The sequence below is a fragment of the Rhamphochromis longiceps genome, linkage group LG11, assembly GCF_057381845.1.
Source record: "Rhamphochromis longiceps isolate RC_006_pf linkage group LG11, R_longiceps_female_GT1.1, whole genome shotgun sequence".
Classification (NCBI taxonomy): Eukaryota; Metazoa; Chordata; class Actinopteri; order Cichliformes; family Cichlidae; genus Rhamphochromis; species Rhamphochromis longiceps.
The window spans coordinates 20,649,722-20,675,754 of record NC_140567.1 but is presented as its reverse complement, the minus strand read 5'-3'; the positions used below and the strand labels follow the sequence as shown (position 1 = coordinate 20,675,754).

The 26,033-nt window shown below is 41.0% G+C and overlaps 3 protein-coding genes across 6 annotated transcripts; 2 read left to right on the top strand and 1 right to left on the bottom strand.

The window, feature by feature from the left end:
* Nucleotides 1–640: 640 nt before the first annotated feature.
* Nucleotides 641–5,158, top strand: cbx3b (chromobox homolog 3b). Of its 2 annotated transcripts, none has more exons than XM_085422758.1 (5): nt 641–851; nt 1,277–1,417; nt 1,526–1,682; nt 2,114–2,274; nt 3,830–5,158. In XM_085422758.1, the coding sequence occupies exons 1-5, from the start codon at nt 706–708 to the stop codon at nt 3,948–3,950; spliced, it is 726 nt and encodes a 241-aa protein (XP_085278884.1). In that variant the 5' UTR covers nt 641–705; the 3' UTR covers nt 3,951–5,158. The 2 variants fall into 2 exon arrangements, with proteins under 2 accessions (XP_085278884.1, XP_085278885.1); XM_085422759.1 differs by having other exon boundaries at nt 712–866.
* Nucleotides 5,159–6,820: 1,662 nt separating this feature from the next.
* On the top strand, nt 6,821–8,996 carry snx10b (sorting nexin 10b). 2 transcript variants are annotated; one of them, XM_085421808.1, is made up of 6 exons: nt 6,821–7,229; nt 7,505–7,591; nt 7,690–7,790; nt 7,897–7,998; nt 8,150–8,359; nt 8,461–8,996. In XM_085421808.1, exons 1-6 carry the CDS (start codon nt 7,197–7,199, stop codon nt 8,570–8,572), a joined length of 645 nt encoding a protein of 214 aa, XP_085277934.1. In that variant the 5' UTR covers nt 6,821–7,196; the 3' UTR covers nt 8,573–8,996. The 2 variants fall into 2 exon arrangements, with proteins under 2 accessions (XP_085277934.1, XP_085277933.1); XM_085421807.1 differs by lacking the exon at nt 6,821–7,229 and having other exon boundaries at nt 7,245–7,591; nt 8,461–8,992.
* Nucleotides 8,997–17,638: 8,642 nt separating this feature from the next.
* On the bottom strand, nt 17,639–25,913 carry skap2 (src kinase associated phosphoprotein 2). 2 transcript variants are annotated; one of them, XM_085422753.1, is made up of 12 exons: nt 25,512–25,913; nt 25,052–25,157; nt 24,913–24,938; nt 24,544–24,645; nt 23,667–23,747; nt 23,181–23,264; nt 22,944–23,068; nt 22,535–22,598; nt 22,305–22,409; nt 22,105–22,185; nt 21,105–21,212; nt 17,639–18,013 (listed from the first exon to the last, which is right to left on the bottom strand). In XM_085422753.1, the coding sequence occupies exons 1-12, from the start codon at nt 25,549–25,551 to the stop codon at nt 17,898–17,900; spliced, it is 1,038 nt and encodes a 345-aa protein (XP_085278879.1). In that variant the 5' UTR covers nt 25,552–25,913; the 3' UTR covers nt 17,639–17,897. The 2 variants fall into 2 exon arrangements, with proteins under 2 accessions (XP_085278879.1, XP_085278880.1); XM_085422754.1 differs by having other exon boundaries at nt 21,100–21,212; nt 25,512–25,803.
* Nucleotides 25,914–26,033: the final 120 nt, after the last annotated feature.

The following is a 26,033-nucleotide window of genomic DNA, read 5'->3' as shown; positions in this document are numbered from 1 at the left end:
TCAACAGTACAGCCTCAGAGTTTGAGGGGAGCAGATCCCCGTCGACAAAGCCCAGTGTCTTTACAGCACTGAAAACAGTAAAAAAGTATTCTCAAATAATACTAAGTAACACTTTCTGTATTAGAATTTCTACTATACAATATCATGCAAAATTAAATATTAAAAATAGCATCAAACGTTTAAAATAATGCAAAATGAAGCGATTCAGTATATTATTTCCATCAGGAATTTACATTCATTGCAACTGCTTTATAAACCCACCGCTGTATCATTTTAAAGTGGATGGTATTTTTCTCTTAAATGTATTGAACTTTATGTAACATCAATTGGAAATACATGGAAGTACTCTAAAATTAAATAAAACTAAAGTGCACCAAGATCCCTGGTTCGATCCCGGGAGGAGACACAATACATTTATTTATTTATTTATTGTATTCTCGGACTGTCTTTTTGTTTCCAATAAAATAAAACAAAATTTGTGAAATACATTATAGGAAGTGCGCATGCCCTGCCATACCCCGCTGACGCCCATGGGTGGCAGGGCTGTTCCGGACCGCTGGACTGGGACGGTCGAGCGGACTGCTCCCTGATTGGTCGCTGCTGTGCGCGTCCCCGTCGTCTCCTCCCGGTTTTCCTGGCATGACCTTTTCCCTTGGCAACCACTTCCTCCGAGCATCAACGGCCATCTTTAATTTTAACTCATTCATGAAAAGTTGTTTCGCTCATTTACTCACATCGACCGACACATTTGAGCTCAAAGCAGCGTCACCGGCGCTTTGTGCATGTTGTTTCCAGCGACAAGCACAGAGCAGAGCCGAGCGGCACCGCAGCAGGCTACCCTCCGAGATTAAGTAAACACCGAGAGCGTACGTGCATATTGTTCATTACAGCGTCTAATGCATCACCGAGGCACGCTTCTATTCACTCATGTTTCGGGCTGCTGTCTGCTAAATGTGCTCGTAACCAGGCTGTGAGTGAACGACGCTCACGGCGATACTAACATGTTGCTTTTTTTGGACTGAAGGAGCACAATCACCCGACAGAAACAGCAGGTGGAGCGCTGTAACAAGTGTGCCGATCATTGTATGAAGGGCACAGCAGAGTAGTCGCCACTGCCATGTTCTGCTGGAAAAAAAAATCCCAGCAGCAGGGAGATAAAAGTGAATGTTCCTGACTCCACCGTGTTTAGTTTGTTTTTTAGCACGAAAAGAAATGAACTCCCTGTTCTTGTGATTGCCCTGGCCTTCATTCATTCGCTTATTCTCTATCGTGGCAGAATGAGAAAGAAGCAGACTGCCAAACAGAGGAAGACTGAGGAGACTACAGTTGTCCAGGAGTTTGTGGTTGAAAAAATAATTCGCCGCAGAATCTCGAATGGGAGAGTGGAGTACTTCCTGAAGTGGAAGGGCTTCACTGAGTGAGTGGGATGTTGCAGAACCAGTCATTTGAACGGTTTGATTGTGTAACCCGTTTATCCACCGTAGTAAAAATTGCCTTTCCCTCCTCCTGTTAACTCTAACCGCAGTGCAGAAAACACGTGGGAACCCGAGGACAACCTGGACTGTCCTGAACTCATAGAGGAGTTCTTGAGAAACGCCCACTTCACCGAGGAGAATGAAGAAGAGCAACCCGAGCAAGGGTTTGTTCCCAAAGAGGAAATGGCAGAGGAAGAGACAGAAATTGTGAGTATGTGAGGAATTTTGGAGTTTCTGGATCGTCTGTATGTCTGTCTGTTTCCATGTTATTTACAGAACTTCTGCAGCTAAATCTGCCAAAAGGGAGAACAACAATGAAAAATATAGAAGTATAGGGAACACAATAGAAGTATGGTAGCATTTTCCCTTTAGTTGTAGACTGAGGTTGGAATAGAGTCAACTGACTCCTTGTCAGAAATTGTTTTAAGGCTCAATCTGAAACTAAATGTCGTGTTAAAGAGGTTAGTTTTACAAAAGCTCCTGAAAATGAAACCAGTTAAATTTCCCCTTTTTTCTGCAATGGGTGTGTACAGTGAGGGAGAAAAAATGAAATGGCTCGACTTAGCAACCTTCTTATCATGTCTAGTAAATCTGTGCTGCAACTTTGAACTTTGCCTTTTCTTATTTTGTTCTTTTAGTCCTGCGTGCAGGAGGCTCAGGCTGTGAAGACGGACAACAGCGTCCTTCAGCCCGATGATGAGCAGAAAAACTCCCCCAGTGACCTCAGTACTTATCTCGAGCCCGAATGCATCATCGGCTCAACGGACAGAAAGGGAGAGCTCATGTTCCTAGTCAAATGGTGACTGCTTCCTCTTTACTCTGTCCTTGAATAATAAATGCCAGCACTTGAGTAAACGTGGAAAATGTTAATATTTAAAGCCAGAGTCAGACAGCAAAGTGTGTGTGTGGGGGGGGGGACTCGATGTTTTTGTTGCTGTTGCTTTGTGGGAAACTGCAGTTTTCCAACATTTTATATATGCATGATCATTTACTTGAGAAGAGAAGTTGGAAGTTGACACTGACCACCTCAAACCTTATTAGTAACAGATTGGAGAGAGCAGATGGGCTTTGGGTTTATCATTACACACAACCATTAAGCTATAGACTCGGGGGCTCTTAACTATGCGTACCTGGACTATTAAGTCCAGCTCTGCAAAGATCTACCTTTATGAGGCTCCGAGTGATCGGCTTAGATCGTTTTGCTTTTTTTTTTCTCTTCTGATTTACATACACAAATGTTAGTGTCCGGGAGTCCAGCAGAGCCGCAACACTACCTACGATTGTAGTTACTTTATGAAAGAGGAGCTATATTGAATTACAACAGATTGTAAAGTTTGTAAACACAGTTTGTAAAACGGTTGGCTGAAGTCTTTTAAAACGCTCAATGAGTTTTGTTAGGTTGGAGAACTTGGAATTTTTTGAGTGTGAAAGATGTGCTCATGTTTAGGGCTGGAAGTTTAGAGGTCTACGGAAAGCAAACACTTGCACACAATTCCACAAATTATTGACCTTACCCAAATGTCCGCGTCATTCAAAGAAGCACGGCATTGATATGATGATAAGACGCCAGAGTCCTATATTGCTTCCCTTAAGCAAACAAGTCATTTTTTTACTTCTCCTCCACAAGAGCATAGCCAGTCAGAAAATGTTTAATTCCCTTTGTTTGTCTCAGTCTGTCCCTTGCATCCCATTCTGTCATTCTTGTAATCTTCTCTTCTTGTAATCTTCTTTCCTGCTGTTTGGGAGCTCAGTCTCCATCATCCTTTGCCCAGTGTATCAACTATCCCTCCTCTGCACATGTCCTACCTATTTCAGCTTTGCCTGGTACACTGTCATATGCTTTCTGTAGATCCTCAAAGACAGAGTGCAACTCCTTCTCTGTACTTCTCCATTAACACTTTAAGCAAACTAGCACAAACATCGTGTCTCTAGCGCTCTTTCTCAGTATGAAGTCATACTGCTGCTCACTGATCATCACCTCTCCTCTTAACTGAGCTTTGGCAGCTCTGTCCCGTGTTTTCATGGCTTTATCCCTCTGTAGTTACTTCAGCTAGGCACGCATCATCCTTGTTCTTGAAAATCAGTGATGATATGCTTTATTACATTTGTTGATCTGTCAGCAAGACACTGTGAGAAATTACTGGCTAAATTTAACAGAATTGGTGGAACAATGGAGCATGAGCTAAAGGAAGCTAAAGCTAAAATCTAGTGCCCCTTTTATGTAGAGTCCCCTTACCCTTTACTTCTCCATTAAAAAAACTGTCAGAAATATTTTTTTCTGTTAAGACATTTTACATCCATTAAAAACGAGAGGCGGTTTCAGTCTTTTCCTTCTGCTGCGCGTATCCCCACAGGAAAAACTCGGATGACGTTGCCCTGCTGCCGGCCCGTGAAGCGAGCGCCAGATGTCCCCAGGTGGTCATCGACTTCTACGAGCAGAAGCTGACCTGGCACTGTGGAGACGACGAGCAGTAAAAATGTGTGTGGGTTGTGTGCAGAGGAGAACTAATAAACAGCTGTGCTCTCATCTGAAGCTTAACTTTAGCCTCCATCAAATGTCCTCCTTCAGCTGGCATCAGAAGCACTTCGAGCTCTGGCAGGTGTGACATCCTCGGCGGTGGTGGATTTTAAGTGCTGTCTGCCCCATGGTGCTCAAAAAAGGTCACTGTGACTTTGCAGACACTCTGATGGAGGCTCAAGCTAACCTTTATGTAGAGCGGCTGATCTGAGGTCAGACTAACCCGTTGCAGCTTTTTTCCTGTGTCATCATGTAGCGGACTCGATCACTGTGGTTGTGTTTTGTTTTGAAGATATTGTTCTATGAGTAATTTAGTATTTATAGTCCTGTTTAGATGCCAGTATCTTACACTGGAAGGGCCCTGCGGTTGTTTAGTGTGTGCTTTACATCCTGTACGGCGACACTCTACTGCCAGAGCCAGCAAACTACTGTCCAAGTCCATGCCTTCAGCCTATGTAGCTTTTGGTTAGAGCTGAAGATTGTAGCCCTGTTGTTGGAATGCCTCTTGTTTGAACTTGTATTGTGTGAGGTTGTGAAGTGTTAATGGACACAGCTTTTACTGTATCTCTTTATGACCCTTGTGGTTGATGTTAAATAATATATATTTTAAAAAAAATGTTGCCCATCAAAAATTCCCTTGTTTTTTTTAATCAGCTGCTGTAAATTAGCAGTTTTCTCCTGTTTATTGAATTAGAACGTTTCAGATTATTTAAATATTTGGTGCTTTGATCCAAAAAGTGAAGCCCTGTAGAATTTTTCAGAATAAGAGCGCCTCGAGGCAACTGTTGTCGTGATTTGGCACTGTATAAATAAAATTGAGTTGAATTAGAAGGTCATGAATTTTCTTAAGTAAATCTAATGAGATTTACACTTATCAAAATGAACTCTTGTGCACCGTAAATGCGTAAGACGATTGTTAAATGTAGCACTTTAGATCTGAGACTGTGCAGTTTACACAGGGCATTCATTGACTGTAATTATACAGTTCTGTGTACTTTATATCTGTATCCTGGTGGCATTGTTCTGACTCGACATATCTCCCATGACTACTATGGGACACTCAGCTGAACCTCAAACCTCCTAAAAACACATCTGCTACAGAACTACTGTAACTGTTGACCATGGATCTGTGAAGTCTGTGAATAAATGAAACCTTTTTTGACACTTTTTGCATCTTGATTCACTCTGATTATATTTCTCACATTATGTGGTCCAATTACTCCTAAAATAAATGATCAATTCCAAATTATTAAAAAAAAACAACATTAATATGAGATGATTCATTTGACATTACATTTCTGGCACTAAATGGGCTACACAGAGTTGGGTCCAGAAACACAAGCTTTGTGATTTTCTTTTTTCCTCTGTGCACCACCACAGTGGATTTTAAAGCTAACAGTTAAGATGTGCTTAAAGTGCAGACCTTTAATCTTAATTCAAGGGTTTTACTGTAAAAAATGCAGCTCTTTAGGAATTGCAGTGATTTTTTTAGACAGTGCTTCATTTTCAGAGGCGGAAATCAATTGGACAAACTTACAACATTTTAAAAGTAAAAACCTTTGTAGTCAATAAATGCCTAAAGTTTAGAACCCATCGACACCACCACGTACTTTTTTTCCATGCTTCAGAGGCTCTGCTAGCCCTGTGCTGCGGTCACTGTCTGGTGCTGCTTGTGGGTTTTTCTGGATTCAGTTTTGTTTTTAGTAACTGGAAGGCACGCTGTTAGGCGGAGATCAGGTGACTGACGTGGTTGATGAAGAATATCCCCGTTTTTGCTTTCAGGAATGGCTGAGTTGCTTTTGTGGTGTCCTTCGGGTCATTATCTGTTTGCACTGTGAAGTGATTAGGTTTGTGGCATTTGAGTGAAAAGTATAGTGCTGTACACTTCTATCAATAAACACTAGTGACCCTTTACCATTGGCAACCATACATGCCCATGCTATAACATTACCTCCACATATTTTACAGATGATGTGGTATGCTTAGGATAATGATTTGTTTCCATGCTTCTCTCTTCTCATTATTCTGGCACAAGTTAATCTTGAGTTTATCTGTCCAAAGATACTTTTTCTAGAACTGTGCAGGTTCTTTTAGGTATTTTCTTATCTGACCTTCTTGTTTTTGAGTATAACCAGTGGTTTCCACCGTGCTGTAAACTCTCTGTATTTACATTCATGAAGGTGTTTCTAAACTCTGGACCCTGTCAATGATATGCTTACCTCTTCTTGACTTGGTTAGATGCTGTAAAGTTGTTTTTCCTTACAAATGGAAACGATTCTGTCATCATGTATTTTAGTTTTATGTTCTTCTGTTTTTTTCTTTGTTTTTTTTTAGATAGTGCAGTACTGTGAGTAAACAGAAAAGATGGGAGAGAGTGGAAGGAGTTAGACACAGAAAATGTTCTGGCATGGACTTAAAAACAGGCCTCTGCAGTACCCTTGGGTACTTGGCTACCAGCATCCACTTCAATTGTCTCCTGTGATCTTTCAGGCATCTCATTGTTTTTAAGAACAGATCAGATTGTTGATTTGGCCTCTCTTAAATTTTTTGCTGTCTCTATGAGAGGATTATTTTTCACTTTCAGCCTAATGACGGCCTTCCTCACTTAGATTGGCATCTCATTAGACCTTATATTTAAAATCTAAACCATTTTCACCATTTTAAATTAACGCCAGATCTTTTGTCTACTTCATTTGTCACAAAATAACAAATGAACAGGCCTCACCTGGCCACAAAACTGCTAGCAGTTACCTTTGAGCCTCTTAAAACGGAAGACTGTGTATAAAAATGGCTGTAATTTATAAACAGTTAATACTAAACTTTTTGTTAAACTTTTGTGAATTAAAGCCAAAAGTCTCCACTTCAATCATATCTTGATTGTGTCGTGTAAAATCCACTGTGATGGTGTAAAAAACAAAACCTACAGCAGTTGTCTCTTTTTCTAACAAAGTATGGATTTCCTGTAACTTTAGCTGCTTTGATCTGGTTGTGCTGACACATGTTCTCTAACAATGCTTCCGATTTAGGAATGCTCGTTTTGCTGAGTTGACAGTTAGAGGGAGGTGCTTATATCAGTCTTGTGACTTTATTTTGAAACCTTTGCTCCATAACCTGTAAAGATGGAAATAAAAGACACAAATGCAGTGCTAAGGACCACTATTATCTATCTGACTTACAGTTATTGAGATTGAATCTTTTAGATCATGAGAAAAGAAACTGACAGCACCGAGAATCAGGTAGGTCTGAATTAGTGTTGTGAATGTGACAGTTTCTTAATTGTCAAGAAGAAAGATCTTTTAGGAGTCACGTGTTTTCCTTAAACTGTGGCACAACTTTGAAAATAACCGTGTTTGTACTAAGCATGAAACCATTCTCTGTTGGATTTTCCTATCCTGGTTCGTGTGATGTTAGTCATTCTACTTCCTCTATCTGCCAATATAATCCTTCCCTTTTTCACAACACAGTGCATTCCATTCAGTCTTTCAGTCTCTGTCCTGCCTTCTCCATGCAGCAGGTCATCAGTGTCTGGGTACGGGACCCACGGATGCAAAAGAATGACTTCTGGCATGCCTACATAGACTATGAAATTTGTTTACATGTAAGTAAAATGCTTAAGACAGTTGGTCGAATCGTTATTCTTTCATTTAGGGCATTTTTACTGTGATATGTGTGTGACACTGGGGTGTCCTGTTTTAGACCGACAGTGTGTGCTTCACCAAGAAGATCTCACAAGTGAGAAGGAGATACAGTGAGTTTGTATGGCTCAGGCGAAAACTGCAGGCAAATTCGATGCTAATGTAAGTTCATCCACTGAGATTTGAATTTAAAGTTTACTTACTCATAGTTAAAGTAGTGTGCTCAGTTGTTCCTGACATTTTGTTGTTCTTGTTGTTGATTTTCCAGGGTACATGTACCAGGGCTGCCCCCTAAAAACCCTTTCTTCAGTCTTAATAACGCTCAGCAGATCACTGATCGAATGAAAGGGCTCCAGAAATTTTTGGAACAGTACGTGAGAACCCAAAGATCAATGCATTTATGAACTTTGACCTAGTCAAACAAAAACTGGAGTACAAACACGGGACCACATGACTGACTCTTTCTAAAGGTAATACCGGGCAAAGTTTTAAAGTGTTTATTTTTCCCAAATTTTTTTCAGAGTCCTTCAGAACCCTCTGCTGCTGTCCGACAGCTGCCTTCACCTTTTCCTACAGTCACAGCTTAGCGTGCCTATGATAGAGGCCTGCGCTGCTGGAAGGACGCACTACTCTGTGGTTCAGGCTGTGCAACGCTGCGGCCTCCGGAGATTCCACTCAGAAGAGGATCTGCACAATAACCTCAAAATTTCCTGTGACTCTGACTCAGATAGGTAAAAAAAAAGATCTGATCTCACCGCATGAGTAAAACTGAAAGTCTTTAGAAGTCAGTTTCACTCTACCTAATTCACTAAATTGTCTTTTTTTTTTCCAGCTCCGAGGGTAGGGATCCAGAACACAAGATTAAAGATTTGGAAGCTTCTTCTCTTGATCTCATTGAAACAAGCCAGGAGGAAGAGCTGAGCTGCTTATCTCGTTCTACATGAAAGCATCATCTTCATACTGCTGACAGAATGTGGGAGTCTCTGCACCCATACAATGTTTTGGATGAGCGAAGGAAAAAGCTATTACCGTAAACCTGTTACTGCACTTAACATGTCTCGTCTTAATTATTTCATTTATTTAAAAAAATGTCACAGCTTCTTGTGTTCTTGATGAGACGTTTTAGTTTGAAATTTGCACAGTAAATAATAATAAAAAATTACCTCTTGTATATTACATATCTATTATCTATCTACATTTATATCTATCTACATATCTACCTGCACGTTCTCAGATTGTCTGAATAAATACAAAGTTGTACCAACAATTTGCCTGAAGATGGCAGTGTTGTAACAGCAATGCGTTTGTATAATCTTTGCTTCATAAACATTGCTTGAATTTTGGTCATTGAGACTGAAACTGGTCAGATATGAGTGCAGTGAAAGCCTTTTGTTCTCCTCTCTGTGCTTCACTCCCAATCAAGGGAAGGGTGTGGAAAGCTTGTCATCTGGTGGCCACCGCAGTGCTTAGCAGTATCACATGTGTAATAGGGTCTCTGCAGAGTTTTTAGACAGCCCCCTTGTCAGGTGTGTGGCTGGTAGGAGGTCCTGTGGGATCCCAATGGACTTGCTCCTGTCTGAGAGGGCTATCGGGTAGACAGGCTACATTGCTCCCTGCTGAACAAAATGCCAGCTGCAATGACAAGACACCCTTTCTACCTGTCTCCTTTGCTTTTGTTAGTCTGAGCTCACCTACTGCAGTCACATCTCAGCGTGTCTGTTCGTGTGTGTTTAGTAAACACACACGCCTGCTCTCACAGTGAACACCACCGTGCTTTTTTTTATTTTATTGCAGATGTAATAACGAGTAAAGGGAGTGGACAAACTGACATATCTGCAAAACTCATTAGATGAAGTGTTTTGCTTACTTTGGTTTTTTCCTCTGCAGCAGCTGGGTGAGATTTATTGTGAATTCAGAGGGTGGAAGAGATAGTAGGCTTATGTTAGAAAGAACAGAGCAGTGACGTCATCTTAAACACACTGAGATGAACAGCCGTCGACCGAGCTGCCACGGGAAGGTGGGACACATTTCTGAAAGATGCGCATCCAGTAGATATGTATTCATTTGCATCTACTATAGTGAAATATATGTATGTGCAACCATTACCAATGCTTGACGTGTAGTCAGCAGTATTTTGCACCTTCGGACAAAGGTGTAGGTGTTCAAGTGCAAACATATGAATGTTTTTCACTATTTCCACTTAATAAATTTTGAAAAATGTTTGTCTTGTCTTCCTGCAAATAGCTTGCAAAGAAGCTATTTAAACAGGAACTGTTCAGTCTAATGATATCTGACTTTCCAATATTGTTGCGTGTCACCCTGACAGACTTTTAAGAAGCCTATGTAAAATGCTACACTGTATCATGTCAGTGTTTGAAGGAATTCTTGAAGTTAAAGATGCAACATTTTGGGTATTGTGTGGGTATTTTAAAAATAAACTTCAGTCATTCAGAATTAAATTACTTTGTCTGTTAAAAAAAGAAAAGAAAAGCTGTCATGTAAATTTTAATTAATTAAAACATTTTAGACTCATCAGTTTCATAATATTAATGAAACCAATGAAGGATGTATCACAGCCCTTGAGATGCTAGTGTAAGAGATGCCAAAAATGTAAAAGGGAAGAAGTAATCTTGGGGAGCTTTGGAGTTGCAGGTTGCACAATGAACTAAGTTCCCTTTGCAGAGCTTTGTGACTGCAAACTCCTTTTTGTCACTAGCAGTCTTGTGGATTGAAATGTTTCCATTTGCTAGTTTCAATTTGACCCGTCCTGCAGTATTGACCCATCATTTGATGGTTCAGTACTCCGATCCACTGGCCGTTAACCTTGAGCCTACCCTGCCGCTGCAGTTCTGCTACCATGACAACAAGGAGACATTTAAACCCATCAGATCAATTGCTAGTGGCTCCCTGCTCCATGTTGTGTGACCCCCAGTGTGGTCAGCTGGAGTGAAAACAGCGGGACAATAAATGAAGAAGAAGTAGAAGATGAAATTTCACTCTCCCTGGGCAAATACCCTCACTGTGCGTAATCTAATTAGTATGCTTATTGTTTGACACATAAAGTAGTCGAAGACCAAATAAATGAAAATGGCCCCTCTGGGAGAGACCCATCTGCCTCAGACCAAGTCAGCATGTCTTTCTGCCACAACAGCTCAAATAAACCACATCTAATGTCTATGATCACATGCTTGACTTGCTATTACATCTGATTTGTAATTAACACCGCATCAGAATAAGCAAAAGTAAACATTTTATCTTTTGGAATTAACCAAACTGTCAAACATGTGACAATATGAAATCCCAATCAGGGTATGTCTACAAAGCCAAAAACAAATGGAAGAAATGAGGGAGATATGCTCCAGTGGAGGCAAATTACAGATAAATCAGAGCCTGCTCATGCATTTTAATTGCCACATTATACAGAATCCATTAGTAGCAATAGGAGCTCAGCACCATTTGAGATATTAAATCTCTGTGACTGCAACTCCGTTGAACCAGGATGAGTCGATATCAGAGAAAGCCAGCTGCACTGCCAGTGGACAGGGGCTGATGCCTAAACAAAACGATACCATGAATATACATTATTGGTGATATGACAACAGCACACGCAGGCGATACGGCGTGTTTTTCCACTATAGGCAGATCTTGGAGCTGGGGATTTACTGAAGCGTTAATAAGAAACTGAACATTTTTCAAGGTCTCTTACATTTCATGCCAGTACTGAGTGCTGATTTACTGTGGGCCACAAAGCTTCCACAACCTGACAGCCAAAACAGGATTTTTACATCTGTCCTTGCAGCTGTGTGTGCCTCTGTCCTTCTATGTGTGTGTGTGTGTGTCTGTGCATGTGCACATTCAAAAGCCAAACCTACCCTCAGTTTGACCAAAAAGCAAAAACAAAAAGGAAAAAAAAATCTTCAGGGTTGAAACATTTTTCTGTGTCACTCAAATGTCACAGATGAAAATGAGATGACACAAGCCATCCATCAAATTCTGCAGCCTTACCTTTTCTGAGTTCTGTATAGCTAAACCTGCTATTTCCCCTGCAAATGGTGTCGCCTGTTGATGTGTAGATGTAGCAATTACAGGGAACCGACGTGATCACTGTACCAAGGCATGCACCAGCTTCCCATCCCCTAGAATCAGAGCTGATCAGCATGAAACTAGCTCCTCTGCCTTGAGCGCATCGGCTTGAGGGAGGGAAAAAAAGATGAGATCATTGCTGGGTAATTTCCTCAAATAATATGGTGTGTAAAATTAGATGTGTTTCCTTTGGTTTGTGCATCTTAAAAACAGATGTATGACAAGGAGGGACTTTGTCTTAAAAGAGCAAATGTGTTTGATCATATATAATCACAAATGTTCATTAATCAATGAAATAATCCCTTCGTTTTATAGAAAGGAACATATGCCTGCAGGTTGTACAAACAGGGGTCTTTATTCTTTTGGCATCTATTGTTTTTTTAATGTTAGCATAGCATGAGAATATAGCGCTTTTTGAGAACCTCAAAGCGCTGTACAATTCCACTATTCATTCACTCTCACATTCACACACTGGTGGAAGGGCATTGTTCCCCTGGTGGGGCCTTCCTGTGTGGAGTTTGCATGTTCTCCCTGCGCCTACATAGGTGTCCTCCCTCGGTGCAAAAACATGCATCTTAGATTAACTGCTAAATCTAAATTTGATAACATTTTTTATAAAGTATGCATGAATCCATATTAAAATAAAGTGCTTTGACTGAGTTTTCTAAATTGTTAACTTTGACTTAGAATTAGGTAAAAAAAAAAAAAAATGAATAGATGATAATTTAGTAGGTAACTCCTTAAATTGAAATGACAAGAAACTAAATATTTTTAGTCTTTTTTTTTCTTTCTTTTTTTATTACAGTTCATAGTCGTGTAAACTTGTGATCATTTCATTGGCATAGGAACAGGTTGTTTTGTACTGTTTCCCATACAAACAGCCTCCAAAGCCACCAGCTGCAGGTTTGCTGTGTTATTGGAAGTACAAATTCTTTAAACTGCAAAAAATATAGAAGCCGCCATTGCGTGCAATAGGTCGGCAGCCTTATGAAATTTCCCCTTGTGGGACTAATAAAGGTATATCAAATCAAATCAAATCAAAAGTCCTTGTGTAATGATTGTTAGTACATAGGTTGACCAATAGCTCAACCGATAGATGAAGACAGAAAGAGAGGGAGATGTGTAGTACATTTTTGCATGCATTCGCATCTTGGCACAGGGGAACAGAGCCTTTTGTGTGTCACAAGATCATGTGTAAATAGCAAACCCTCCAGACGAAATGTCTTGTTAGGGATGAGGTATGAGTAGAGGGGGAGCTCTTTGGTCAGACCCATTTCAGGGAACAGAGAAACTGCCAGTGGTGGCAGTGAGAAGACGACATAGGGTGGAGAAAGAAGGGGGAAAAACGGAGGGGTAGAGGGCACCATCTCTCGGGGCCTCTGAGCTTCACTGGCAGTGTGTGTAAATCAGCAGGCAGCTCACGGCTGCAATGAGGTAGAAAATAAAAAAAACATAAAAATGTCCAAGTGAAATAAGAGGCAAGGAGAAATCTTTTATGATGAGCCTAAATTCTCCTTACTCTGCAGTAGATCCACTGACCGGCTCAGCTTGTCTTCTTCAGACACCGTCCATCATCCCAATATCTGCATATAGCCACAAATTACTCAAATTACCCCACCTGCTACTCATGTAATACATATGTAATGAGTATCCTAAATTTGAATGATTATTATTCATGGTACCCTTAATAGACCTATGTCAAATTCATTAATATGCACGTAAAATGATATGGACTGTCACACCAGGAAGTCTGAAGTTGTGCAGACGTGGTTAACACACATAAAGTCTTACTTAAAAGTTACCAACACTCTGGATGTTAAATATACACCGCCACTGGAGCGTGGATGCTTGTTCTTGACCTTTGGGAGCAGTATATGCAAACAATGTAATGACACAGTGTCATAGCTCTACTGTCTAGCTTTGTGAAGTTAGAACTTCTGGCCCTCTTCAGCAGGATGGTTTTGGGGGCATCATGTGACCTGTAGGTGGAAGCTATGGAGAGGACATTGAATTAATTGAAAGTACATTACCATATTTAAGTTGTTTATCGTGCCGGCTGGTTAGCTCAGTTGCCTCACAGCAGATAGGTCATGCACCTGTAGACATTCTCCTTGTAGTGCATGGGTTTTCCTCATAATGTGGATATGAGGATGAATGGCACCATAACATTTTATCTCATTGCCTCTTTATTTTCCTCTATATAATACGTACTGTATTATAAATAGGATGAGAAGAGAAGAATACAAAAAATATAAAGCAGTAAAACTGAATAACTTAAAATGTCTGAATCAATCAATCTGAATGTGAATCTTACCGCAGTGTTCTTACTTATGAAGATGTGGTCTTGTCACAGTGTAATGATGAATACCTCTGTGTGTACTTTGGGCACTAAATGAGTTCAGGTTAGCTTGGCAGGACCCGAGCCTGGATACATGCCAAAGCTGACACTAAATGGGAGTGATGGCAACAATCTGCTATCCAGTGCCTCAGTTAGCTCAGCAAGCTCTTGTAATTCAAACCTCACGCCTTCACTTCCACTGCTGGAGGGCTGTCTTGAAAACTGCTGCTATATAAAGACCTGACACTGAGATGGGACCTCAACTTAAAGGTGGGGTCATTACAACCAGGGGCATCTAACTCAGGGCAGTAAAAGAGGAGCTGGCAAGAGATGGGGGGTGATTCTTTTACGCAGCACTGAGAGGCAGACAGCTGCAGTGTATGTGGGTGAAAGGGGTACACAGGGCTGTAATTACAGTTAGAACATCGCTTGCATCTCTGACCTCCTTTGATTACAAACTATCCTCCCAAACCATCCCGGGTCATTACTCACCTCGCTAACTAGTATAGTAAATCAGCAGCAGAGCACTGACCTGATATTAGAGCCACAACAAGAGAGTAAACAGGGCTGGGCTATGGAGGCTGCAGCATTATAAATAATCTATGAAGAGATGGAGCAGGAGCGAGGTGTGGGAGATGTTTATAGCAGGTGGACAAACACCTGTCACTTTGATAAGCCTGATTTATTTTGAGTGACATGTCAGCACATAGCTCTAACCTGCCTGACAGCCTGGACTCCACACCCTTGAAACACGAACTGCTTGAAACGTTGATGTATACAGTAAATGAGAGGGCTGACAATCATTGCCACACCATTAACAGCTTCATTAGTGAAAACACCAGCTTAGATGTGATGGTGCTAATCATAGTATCAAGTAGGGGGTTGATGGTGAGGTTTTTGAGGCCAGGAAATGTGACTTTCGGACGTTGGAGCCACATCTGTCACCCGCTCCAGAAATATACAAGTCCTCTTTCGACATCGCTGTCTGCAGCACCCAGAAGGCTATTAACGCGAAGAGAGAGCAGACACCTATAACATGTGAGAAAAGTGGGCGTGGTGCTTCTAATAAATGACCTGTCTAGACTTATATTTAGTGCCCCACCGCTAACCCTGTTCTGCAGCTCATAACATTAGATGGTAGATATCAAAAAACCACTAAAATAAATTTTTTAAAAATCGAAGCTTCAAATTTCCAGAAATATGAGTTTTCCTGCTGTGATTGTCATTAGCATTCACTTTGAATACACCATATCGTCCCACAGTGTCACGAGCCAGCGGAAAAAACCTTAATTTGTCAGCTGCTATGAGTTATGTTCACAGAAACTGACCTCAATTAAGAGTGACTTACCTTTAAAGTGTGTCTATTTCAGATTTTAAGATTTAGACTGAGGAAAAGAAGCTTTAATGGAATGCTGACATAGGGCCAGTTGGAGATGTAATACATTTCCTGCAAAATGCCAGGGGATACCACATAAATAACACTCTGTTATGCCTGACAGAAACTCTCTATGAAGCTGTGATCTACTGCTCTGTGACCTGGTTAAAGAGCAGAAGAAGCAGCTGACAGCTTGATCAAAATTACCTCTCCAAAGTGGTATAGATCAAGCCTTTAGCCTTCTCAACAAGCCTGATGCATAATAATAATCAACAAAGATGAGCGGGTTATATTAGTGTACCGTTATTCTTCTGAGTTATTTATGTTTGCACATGGCACGAATTATGAGAGCAGTAGCATCAAAAGAAGTCTTACTGGGGGGGAAAAAATACACTGTCACCTGTAACAGAATTAACTTCTTTGAACTCTCAGTCATTATCAGCAGAAAATGACTACAAATGTGTTTTTACCTGAAGGGAAATGCGTTTTATATTTCCATCATCTTTCTCTGTAAATCCAGTTTTATTTATTATTACTCAACAGCTCAATCTATACACATTTGGCTGGCAGAATTGTCGCTTTATGGTTAAAAGTATTAATTAGTGATATTCTGGTATCATTAGTGTAATTTAGTGCCCGGCAGATTAATAGCATGGTGACATTTATCTTTGAAACATTATATCTTGATGTTAAATTGCAATAAAAGACCCTGTATATTCTGAGGATATGGCTGTCCAAATCTAACAGGAGATGTGGGGGGGGGGGGGGGGTTGACATCCATTAAGGAAATCCTTTATTGGCACATAAAAATGAGAGGCAACATTTAGCCTTACTTGCCTTTGGCAACTTAACCCATTGCCAAACATTAAAACGAACGCTATGTCAGCACTAAGGAAATATTTTTGTTTAGCCATTATAGCCCATAATTTAGCAACAAGCCCAAAACCTGATGGAAGCGTTTCAGAGCATTGTCATCACAATTTTGGACATCTATATGGCAGAATATTGCATTATTTGATTATGCATTCTTTCTCTGCCCTAAGACAAAAGCATTTCCTCTCTATATTCAATAACTCATTATGGTAATTCATTACATCGCCAATTAGTAGAGAAGCTTTATCGCTGCACTATACCATAAAGGGCAGGATTTATGTTGTCTTTGAATGTCACCCAGAGGACAGAGGACGAGCTCATCACTCAAGAAGAACAAAATAGAGAGACACAGAAAAGGGAGAAAAAATAGAGGGAAGATGAAGGGAACGATGCAGTGAGTTATCGGTTAATGAATGCATTTTCCCTGCCCATTTTCTCACAACCTTGAGAAACCTTGACAAGGAATCTTTGTCTGTATCAAACCAAAAATGAGCATATATAAAAACATAGCTTTGGTATTTCATTCAGTGAGGAGACTGTAAAAAGATATGTACAGTACGTATGTAACCTCAGAGGGATATGCCCAGCCGCAACCACCTCGCCTGCTGTCAAACAGCCCCTCAGAGGGCGATAAGCATCCATACGATCTGTGTGGGTGGCTGTCTTATTAGTGTACCTCAACCATTTCACTCAGGCATGCAGCACGAGCAACCATCTGCCACGCTGCGATCCTCTGCCCAGGCAAGTCTCTCAGGTGCCATAAAATAAAAAGTGTCCCTTTGAAGATTGGAGCAAAAAGTGCTGAGCAGATGAATAAAGTCATTTTAAAATAAATAAATATTTTTGTAACCAGGAGACCCTATACACGTCTTTAGTGTACACCCAGGTTTAAATATCGCCTTTGACCTAACCGCACAGCATTACAGAAAACAAATAATGTGATTTATTATTCAGGGTAGATTAGTATTCATAGATGCACTTAGTGCATATAAAGTATAAATATTTTATAAATATTTCTCCCCATCAGAAAATGACACAAAGCCTCAAGAACCAAATATTTCTTCTGTTTGATAATATTAATTATTTAAACTTTATGTCAAGAACTGGGTTCTAAGACAAGAAAGAAGATACAGATGTGTAGACTCTTCTATCAGTGTCTTTGTTAAAGATAAACTGACACTCCAAAACTCTCTACTGCCACCTTGTGGACTTTTAGGGAAAGAAAAAAAACCCACACACAGGGGAGGTCCAAACGTCATGTGTTTACATTTTTATTTATTTCGCCAGTTGCAAAATTCAAAATTTGCCAAAAGCAGCAAGTGAGATCACACTGTTTTTAAAAAAAAAAAAAAAAAAAAACCCAATACAGAATAAATAACAAAGAAAGCAGTGCAAAGTGCAGAAAACCCTACATGTATCAGTCAAATTAAAAAAGTTTAATCCTTATATCAGTCTCTTACAATGCGTATCACAGGGAATGTTCTTCAAAAAGAAATTCAATACAAAAAAACCCCACAATATTTTACCATATTTATAATTACTAGTTTTTCAGTTATAACTTTTGAGCATTTGGAACGAGCAATTGGAAAGCCACAAGATGTTAGCAGTTTACACCAGGTGCATTTAAATAGCATACAGCTCCAGCAGATAGTCTTTGGGAACAATACCTATAACTCCATTCTTCTCTCCAACCCACCAGCCAAAGTTCTGATACTCCTGGAAGCACAAAGAGAAGCAGAAACAAGGAAGGAAAAAGAAGAGTGTGTTAGTGCTCCTTCATCCTAGCTGATAATATTCTGCTGAAATCAAAATTGATAAAAACAGAAGAACAAATGACGCCTTCTTTCTTTCGGCTGTTTTCCGTCCACTCTACAGTACTTATCTCCCATCAACACCTGTACACCTCCTTGCCTTCCGTTCTGCCTCTTTACCTGGTGTCAGTTTTGAGACTGCACGTTTCCCTCCACTCCACACAAAAAGCTCAGTGTGCATAAAGCACATCGCACATAAATCTGTCAAAGCGTGACAAGTAATAGCTCCAAATGGCTGTCAGCATGCTGAGATGTGAGGAGGACACTGCGAGGAGAGATCTGAGACAAGACGACAATAACTCACTCTCTCCCCTTCTTTCTCTCTCACCCCCCCCCCCCTTTCTCTTTGACCTTACATCAAAGTCTTCCCTGCGCATGAATCAAGACCGGAGATCACGTTCTGACAAGGCTGAAGGAAGACGAACCTGGACAACGTTTCACATCCAAGCCAGAACTCGGGGACAGTGAAGGGCCACATCTGTGTCCACTTATTCCCAAGACAGAGCAATGGATGTAAGCGATTATATGGTAGTATTAGACAGAGGGGGATTATGCTCACTATAGTGAGGGCTGACACTGACAGGTCTCTGGTGACGGGCCATTTATCACATCAGATAAAGACAGGCTTGACACACCGTTTCAGTATCTGTATCAGCCAAATCGATATAATGCTGTAGAAAGCTATTCGAAACATCTGAATTATTAACACTAAATTTAAATAATAATAAAAATAATAATAATAATAATAATGTTTACATAGCCACCACAGACAAACAGAAAATGTTAAATCCACTTTCCTAAAATGTCATTTCATCACAAGCCCCTGGAGGCTAATATAGCAGCTTGACATGAGGTGTGTGTAAAGGAGTGTGCGTCCACATTAAGACTTCCTGCCACCAGCCTTTGAAAACAGCAACACCTCATTGTGTCGTTGGCCGGCTGACAAATAAGTCATGCTTTAGTAAGTGCTGGACGCAACATGAGAACAAATATGTAGAGCTGTGGATGACTAATGACACCACACACTGCAACAACACACATCAACACAAATACCCTCGGCTAGTCAAAACAACAGTCCTGTAATTTGATTACTTTCACCAAATGAAAGAGTCCCGGTGCATTAGTTAAAACACAAAGTGTAAAACAGTGATAGGATAAAACGCTGTGCAGGCGTTGTGGCATTTTAAGCAGAGAGACCTTGCATCTCTCAGTCAGTTTGTTACTAATAGGAGGCTGGGTGTGTGTTGGGGGCGACGAGGTGTGCAGCATATCCGGTCAACACAATCGCCCTTAGTCGGGCCTTATAATCAGCTCCCAGGTCCTCCTGACTGGGGGGTCTCCCAGCTGTAACACTACAGCTATTTCTGGTCTGCAGAATGGGGGAGGGACACATTGGAGGAAGGAGAACAGTGGAAGAGGGAATGGTGGAGGGGGGGGGGGGGGAGGGGGGAGTCGGCTGTCCATTTAGCTGCAGCTGGCTGCTGCAGTCCAGACAGGTTTTATGGTCATTGCCCTCGCAGCAGGCCACAACCCCCAACACCAAGGTTTTAGCTAATGGCACTCCCAGTCTAAGTGAAAGGGCAACTTGATTCTTGGGCCTTTTCTACACACCAAGGAGAAGTCATAAACAGGCATTTTGTCAATGAGGATTGGACAGTCTGTCTGCTTTGTGCATTTGTGTCCCTCCATTAGTGTTGAAGGAACAATCTATTGATTTGGTGAAAAGAAAACCAACAGTCCTGATAATTCATTATTTAGTTTTATTGTAGTGTATTTAAAAGAGAGCGAGAGAGAGAGAGCAATTTTCTGGTCCTAGTCTCCTAAACGTGATAATAAGGTGAATTTGTCTTGAATTTTACATTGACATCATGTTCAATATAAAATTGAGAAGGGCTTTAAAAATTATTTACACATTTCAAAGGTGAAAAATAAATTTCTAGTGCTTCTTGCTATACATGGAGTTAATAATATGACTATGTAGCATATTACAATTGCATTTATTTATTTGTGCATCTCTGTTTAATGTACAGCACATGCCTCTCAAAGTTTCCCCAAGTCTTCTTTGCCTTAAAGAGCCAGTAGATGGCAGACTTGAATTTGAAAAGCAACCTGGCCCGTTGACAACAGAATGTCTCAACTGACTCCATGCTCCATAGAAACCAAACCAGACAGGAAATATTGCCCGTCTGGATGGAGTACATTTCACACATTATTTATATATATTTTAAAGACAAACCACACATCTCGACGAGTATAAAATTCCACTGCTCATTTTCTGTCCAGCGTCCAAAACAAATCTTGTTAAATGTATCACAACAAAATCCAATTCAGCGTTCATACGAACCGGTTAAGTACAAAGGGGCTCCTGTTTAGTTACATAATAAAGGTAAAGAACTGCCTCTCAGTTCTCCGGCTCATGACTAGCTGACAAGCCTCGGAAATTGTGCGTCCATTACACGTCCTCACCTGCTCTGAATAGAGTGGCTGACCAGCCTGGTTTTCCTGAAAACACACATTCCTATTTGGCGAGGTGAGAGAAATTTCTGAGAGGTGCGTGTGGGCTGAAGGCTGCTCACTGCCTGGCATGGCAGTAGCGACAGCGTGCTGAAACAGTCCAGATGGAAGTGATGGAATTACGCCGTGTGCCAGCTAAGCTCGGCCTCCGCCAACAGCACTAAAACAGTTTCCGTTGTGACACAACTAATCCCCATTAGAGCGCCAGAGAAGGAACCAAGCCCAGTCTGCCTCTTACCATCAGCCTTCCACCTCTAGGCGGTGGGCCAGGTGCTGCCAGTAAAGGATCTGAATAGTCAGTTCCTCTAAGAGCTTAGAAATAACTCACTTTAGGTGGTCTGAAACCAGCCACTCGGTCTACAAACCTCTCAAACTTTTGCAGTGTGGTTGGATTTAAGGTAATACCAACTTTATCGTGCATCAAGACAAGAATCGCCACAGTTTAGCTCTGACATCTAGGGTTTAGCCTCACCATACCTTACTCAGGATGTAGATGGCATCTCCACGTTTGAAGGACAGCTCGTCTGGGTGGTCCCCTGAACAGTCCCACAAGCCTTGGTAGTAGTTCTGATAGTCTGTGCTCTTATCAACTGAAAAAGAAAAAAGAAAAAGCAAGGTGATGACAGATCGGCGCTTTATTTTCTAGCCAGAGTAATCCTTCTAGATGTACAGATTTCACACAGCAATTACTTGTTAGTTTGAACCGAACCTACAGGGGGCAGCCAAGAGCCTACGGCAGAATTTGGTTGGATCAAAAACCAAATCAAGAAGGTCAGCAGTGTCCCAGTTACCTAATAAATTCTCATTAAAAAAAAATAATAATAATTTTGGGGTGTATTGTTTGTGCATTATTTTTTAATCACGAAGTAATGCACAAAGAGAAATGTAAAAGCTGGGCACTGCTTTCAGAATTAAAAAGAAAATAGTGGTGTTTAGTAGTAAAATGTACAATGACAACTAACTACTATGTAGTGCAGTGCATTAGTATGCTGGATTCAACTGGTTTGTAGTTTGAAACCAAGACACAGCTAGTGTTTTAGCAGCTGGGGTTTCCACTTCTGAGCAAGTCTGTTTTTAAAGTCTATAAAGCTGGCCATTCTGAGTCGTGTGGTGAGACTTGGTGGTTAGTAACTGGAAGTTTGCTCAAATGTGCAGAGCAGACAGAGGCAGATCGTTTTTGGAGGAAAGGTATCAGCTATTTACAGAACTATAACATGCTAGTTATTGTAAAAGGAACTTGGCCAACTAGGCTGAAGTTATTTCCAGTATTGTGCTAACTTTCAGTTGCACTCCTTCACGAGAACTTCCTCTGCGTATGTCACTTCTTCATAGCTGTTAGGTTTCATTTGCTGTGTGTATGTGTCACAAAAAGGCAGATCACATTTAAAGTTTCTTCTGTCTATTTAGAAACTTCCTACATTCTAATTCACTAAATATACCACATTGGATTGAGATAAGCACAAATGTCAGTGCTTTGTGTACCTGCAGCAGGAGGAGGAACAGGTTTGCTTGCCGGCTCAATTTTTGGAGGACGAGGCTTTGCTACAGCCGGAACTTCTTCTTCTGGAGAAACAAAACGATATAAAAAATAAAATCAGATCAAATCAAACAAGATCCACGCACTTTGTTCCCATTCTCTAACATGATAGAGGCTATCATTGTCATGTAACACATGGTCAGACCTGGAAGCTCTTCGTAGATGTCTTCATCGATTGGCTGAGCTATAGTCCCTACGTCATCGTACATTTCCTGTTCCTCGTCGTCTTCTGGGATGATGCCCGACATGTCTACAAACAGGAGAGCAAAATTAGTTTTATTGCATAAATGCAGATTTTCTTTCCCCAGTAGGTGCTACTAACTTTAAAGAGCATAATAAATGTTTTTTTTTTTTTATGAATGGCAAAGTTCAAACCTTTCAAAACAAAGTCTATCTGTTTCACCCACTCTTCCGCCTCCTTCGGTGATGACGCACAAAACTGTCATGAAAGGGGGAAGAGAAATGAATGTGAATGTGCAATAAGCTCTACATATATTAATTAACATAAGCAAATAATATTGCATTTATGCATAGTAAAATGTTCCACATGGAAGAGTCTGAATGTTAGAAACACTCTGGGTTGAGCTACTGCAAAGGCAGTAGTGTCAAATGGAAAAGCATTAAAATAAAGATTTACTGAAGTGCATGGATAGACACACTGTGCCAAGTTTTAAACATGTCACGTCTCAAGTTTGTATTTGGTTTTGGTTATTTCAGTTTAACAGCATTTTAAAAAAGGCAACGACTGAAAGAAACTCGAGCAGCCATCGAGAGATGAGCGTACCTGATAGACGCGCTTGTCTGGGGCCAAAATTTCAAAGCAGCAGTCTTTCTTCGAGTCCTTGCGCAAGGTGTTGTTCATTTTGACACCGTACCCATCGATACTGAACTCACCCTTCTGCTGCTTGTCTGGTTTAGAAAATTAAAGCATCATCATTATTGGTGCAGATGCAATAAATGCATCAATACTGTTAAAAAGGGGGGGGGGGATTATTCACCCACTTAAAAATGAAGAAAGTACCTTTCTCACTGCCGTAATAGTAGAAGGTGTGATGGCTCAGAGCACACCATCTCTTCTGCCACTCAGTACCAAAAAAGCTGTGATCTGTGAAGGGAGAGAACCACATGCACAGAGAATTTTCCAGTGTGTTTTGATGGCTGTAAGCGTTGTGATTTTTATATATAGAAGGGACAGAAATACCTGAACTGTAAAGAAAATGTGTATTAGATTACAGTCTTTATTTAGGGTATTGTGTGCAACACAGTAGAGTCAACTAACTTTTTGCAGATTTTTGGTGTTTTGCATTATGTAAGATTCTTTGTAAAGGTTAAAAAACAAAAAAGGCTTCTTTTTGTTCGCATCTGATAAAAAGCCAATTTAAAAAACACTGGCCCAAGGATATTTGAGAGCTTGCATATTTCAGTAACCAGGCAGCCTCCTTTTCCTTTACAGTTTTTCCCCCTTGGGAAAGCTGCCTTGTACATATCTTATAATCTGAGCACCAACCCTTTCTGCGCTTCTCAAGATATCCTGCTTTAAAGACAGATGGCAGGTCCTGGGCCGCCACAGGTGGGGACTGCTGGGAACCTGGAAAAAGAATTAAGGAAATCCAAATATGTGACCCATCATCATTGCTGCTGAAACCTTAATAACTGACTGTTGTTTTTTGTGGCGGGGGTCTTAAAGTTAAACATGACCAGAAGGTTTATGAGCTACTTTGCTATCATGCATTTGTTTAACCGATATTAAATTGAATAGCAAAGCCACTCTGAGTAATATTTTACTCTCACTGGAGAAGGTTTCCCTTGCCCTGTCTAACTTCAAATATTCAAATGCCGTGTCAAAGTTGCATTGTGTGAAAGAGCAGCCATAAAACTGGCAGCTGCTTATAGGCCATAAAACCCAGTCCCCCAATCACCATTTCATAAGGATTTCCCTGATACTCTGTGGTGGGAAAAAAGGGGGGGGCAAAAACAAAACTGCAAATGCAAAAATCTGTCACAGTTTGGATAATGGAATAAACAGGATTAAAGCTAGTGTTTATCGGGGAATGTTTTTGTGTCATAACCTGCAGCCACAGCAGTAATTTTAAGCCCCTAGACTGTGGCTGAGAGAGCAATAAAGTGTGCTTTAGCCATCAAAGGGGAGGGGTGAGGGAGGTGGTAGGAGTAGCAGTTGTGCACCCAAATTGCTTCCCAAGTATGTTGCCAAGTTACAGTTGGAATGTCTCACTCATTGTGCCACTCAAAGTCGCTTTCTCCAAGGAGCCAGAGCAAAGATCTGTATACTTTCCTGCCAACACTGAGCTTTCGGTGCTCTAATCCGCAGCTTGCGAGCAGTTAGCGAGTCAACTCTGTTTGTCTGCTAAGTGTTTGTGGCTCACCTTCGAAACCATCATCATCCTTGTCCGTGCGCTCTGACTGCAGCGACCCCCCGTCGTTGTTGCTGTCAACTTCCTCCTCGTCATCAGAGTCATTTCCACCTACTGCAGTAAACACAGAGGGCTGTGAAGTAACTGCACACAGTGTAACACAGAAGTTGCCATTGTGTGGTGTTAGAGGTGTTATGTGGCCAGTTTATTATGAAATGCGACTCTTTTTGCCCTTGCTTTTTCAAATTTGTGGGATAAGTTTGTAATCGACTTGTGAGCCTTCGCATTAATGTCATGACATCTTGTGGTCAGTCATGACCCCCATTGGGTACCAGTTTTAAAAACACACCTACAGGATTATTCAGCAGACAGGCAACTTACCTTTGTCCTTAAACTCTTGTGGAAAACTGTTTGGGAGAAAAAGACAGCAAATAAAGTTAATCACAACAACTTATGCACCTGCAAAGCAAATCAAAACTGGAGTATTTTGATGTATGCTGGTTCCAGTCATGAGTCATACCCTTGCTTGACCTCCTTTATCCTCTTGATGAAGGCTTCCCTCTTCTCTTTCGCCTTCTTGCTTAGATTTTCTGCCTTCAACCCATCAATGAGGTAGTTTTCGAGATCTGAACAGCACAAGAGGTAAAACATTAACATGTTCTGATGGCTGATAGCAGTCAAGTGGCCACACCACTGATGGACATCCACAACATAAACAAAGGAGCAGTTTGCAGCTTTGACGTCCAGCTCATGCCTCAGGTTTGAGACATGAAGCGAGTTGTTTTTTGGGGTTTTTTTTAATGAAATGCAAGCACAACCGTCGATTTGAATGAATATAGCAGAAAAAAGGGGGGAAACTATGCTTCCTCTTTTTAAAAAGCAGTTTGTTATATACGAGACTTAAAGTAAAACAAGTCTTTATAAAATGCGGAAATAAACTCTCCTCTACTCCAAAGGCAACTATGAATCAACAGTTTTACCTGAAATGAGCGTCGTTAACTCCTCGGGGATCGCACGCATTCTTACCGCAGTTTCCAGCCTGAAGCGATTGAGCGTCCAGCCTGAGGAAGGGAAACTCTAGCCTGCGCGACACGGAAGCAGCAGCTCGGGCTCGAAGATATACGGAAGTTAATCTGCTAATTATTTATCAGTGACCACACAGTTCCGCTGCAGGACAAACACTCAGAGCCGCCTGCTCGGTGTTCGGCGTTCACAGACGTTGACGTTTATTGGCCTTTATTTATTTTTTGACTGCCACCGTAGACAGGAAATTGATGCTTTAATGGAGCAACGGGTCTTTACGGAATAATAAAGTCCGAGCATAACGCCGCGATCATACTGTTGATTGATTCCAGATCATATTTTTTGGCACTTAAGTCTGCTCTCTACGGCTGACTCGCTGAACACATTAGGGGCGTCTTTTGTTTTACAGCGATGCAAGCTTTGAGTCTATGAATATGTCAGGGCTGTAATCCACAACAGGGATCATTAATAGATTAAAA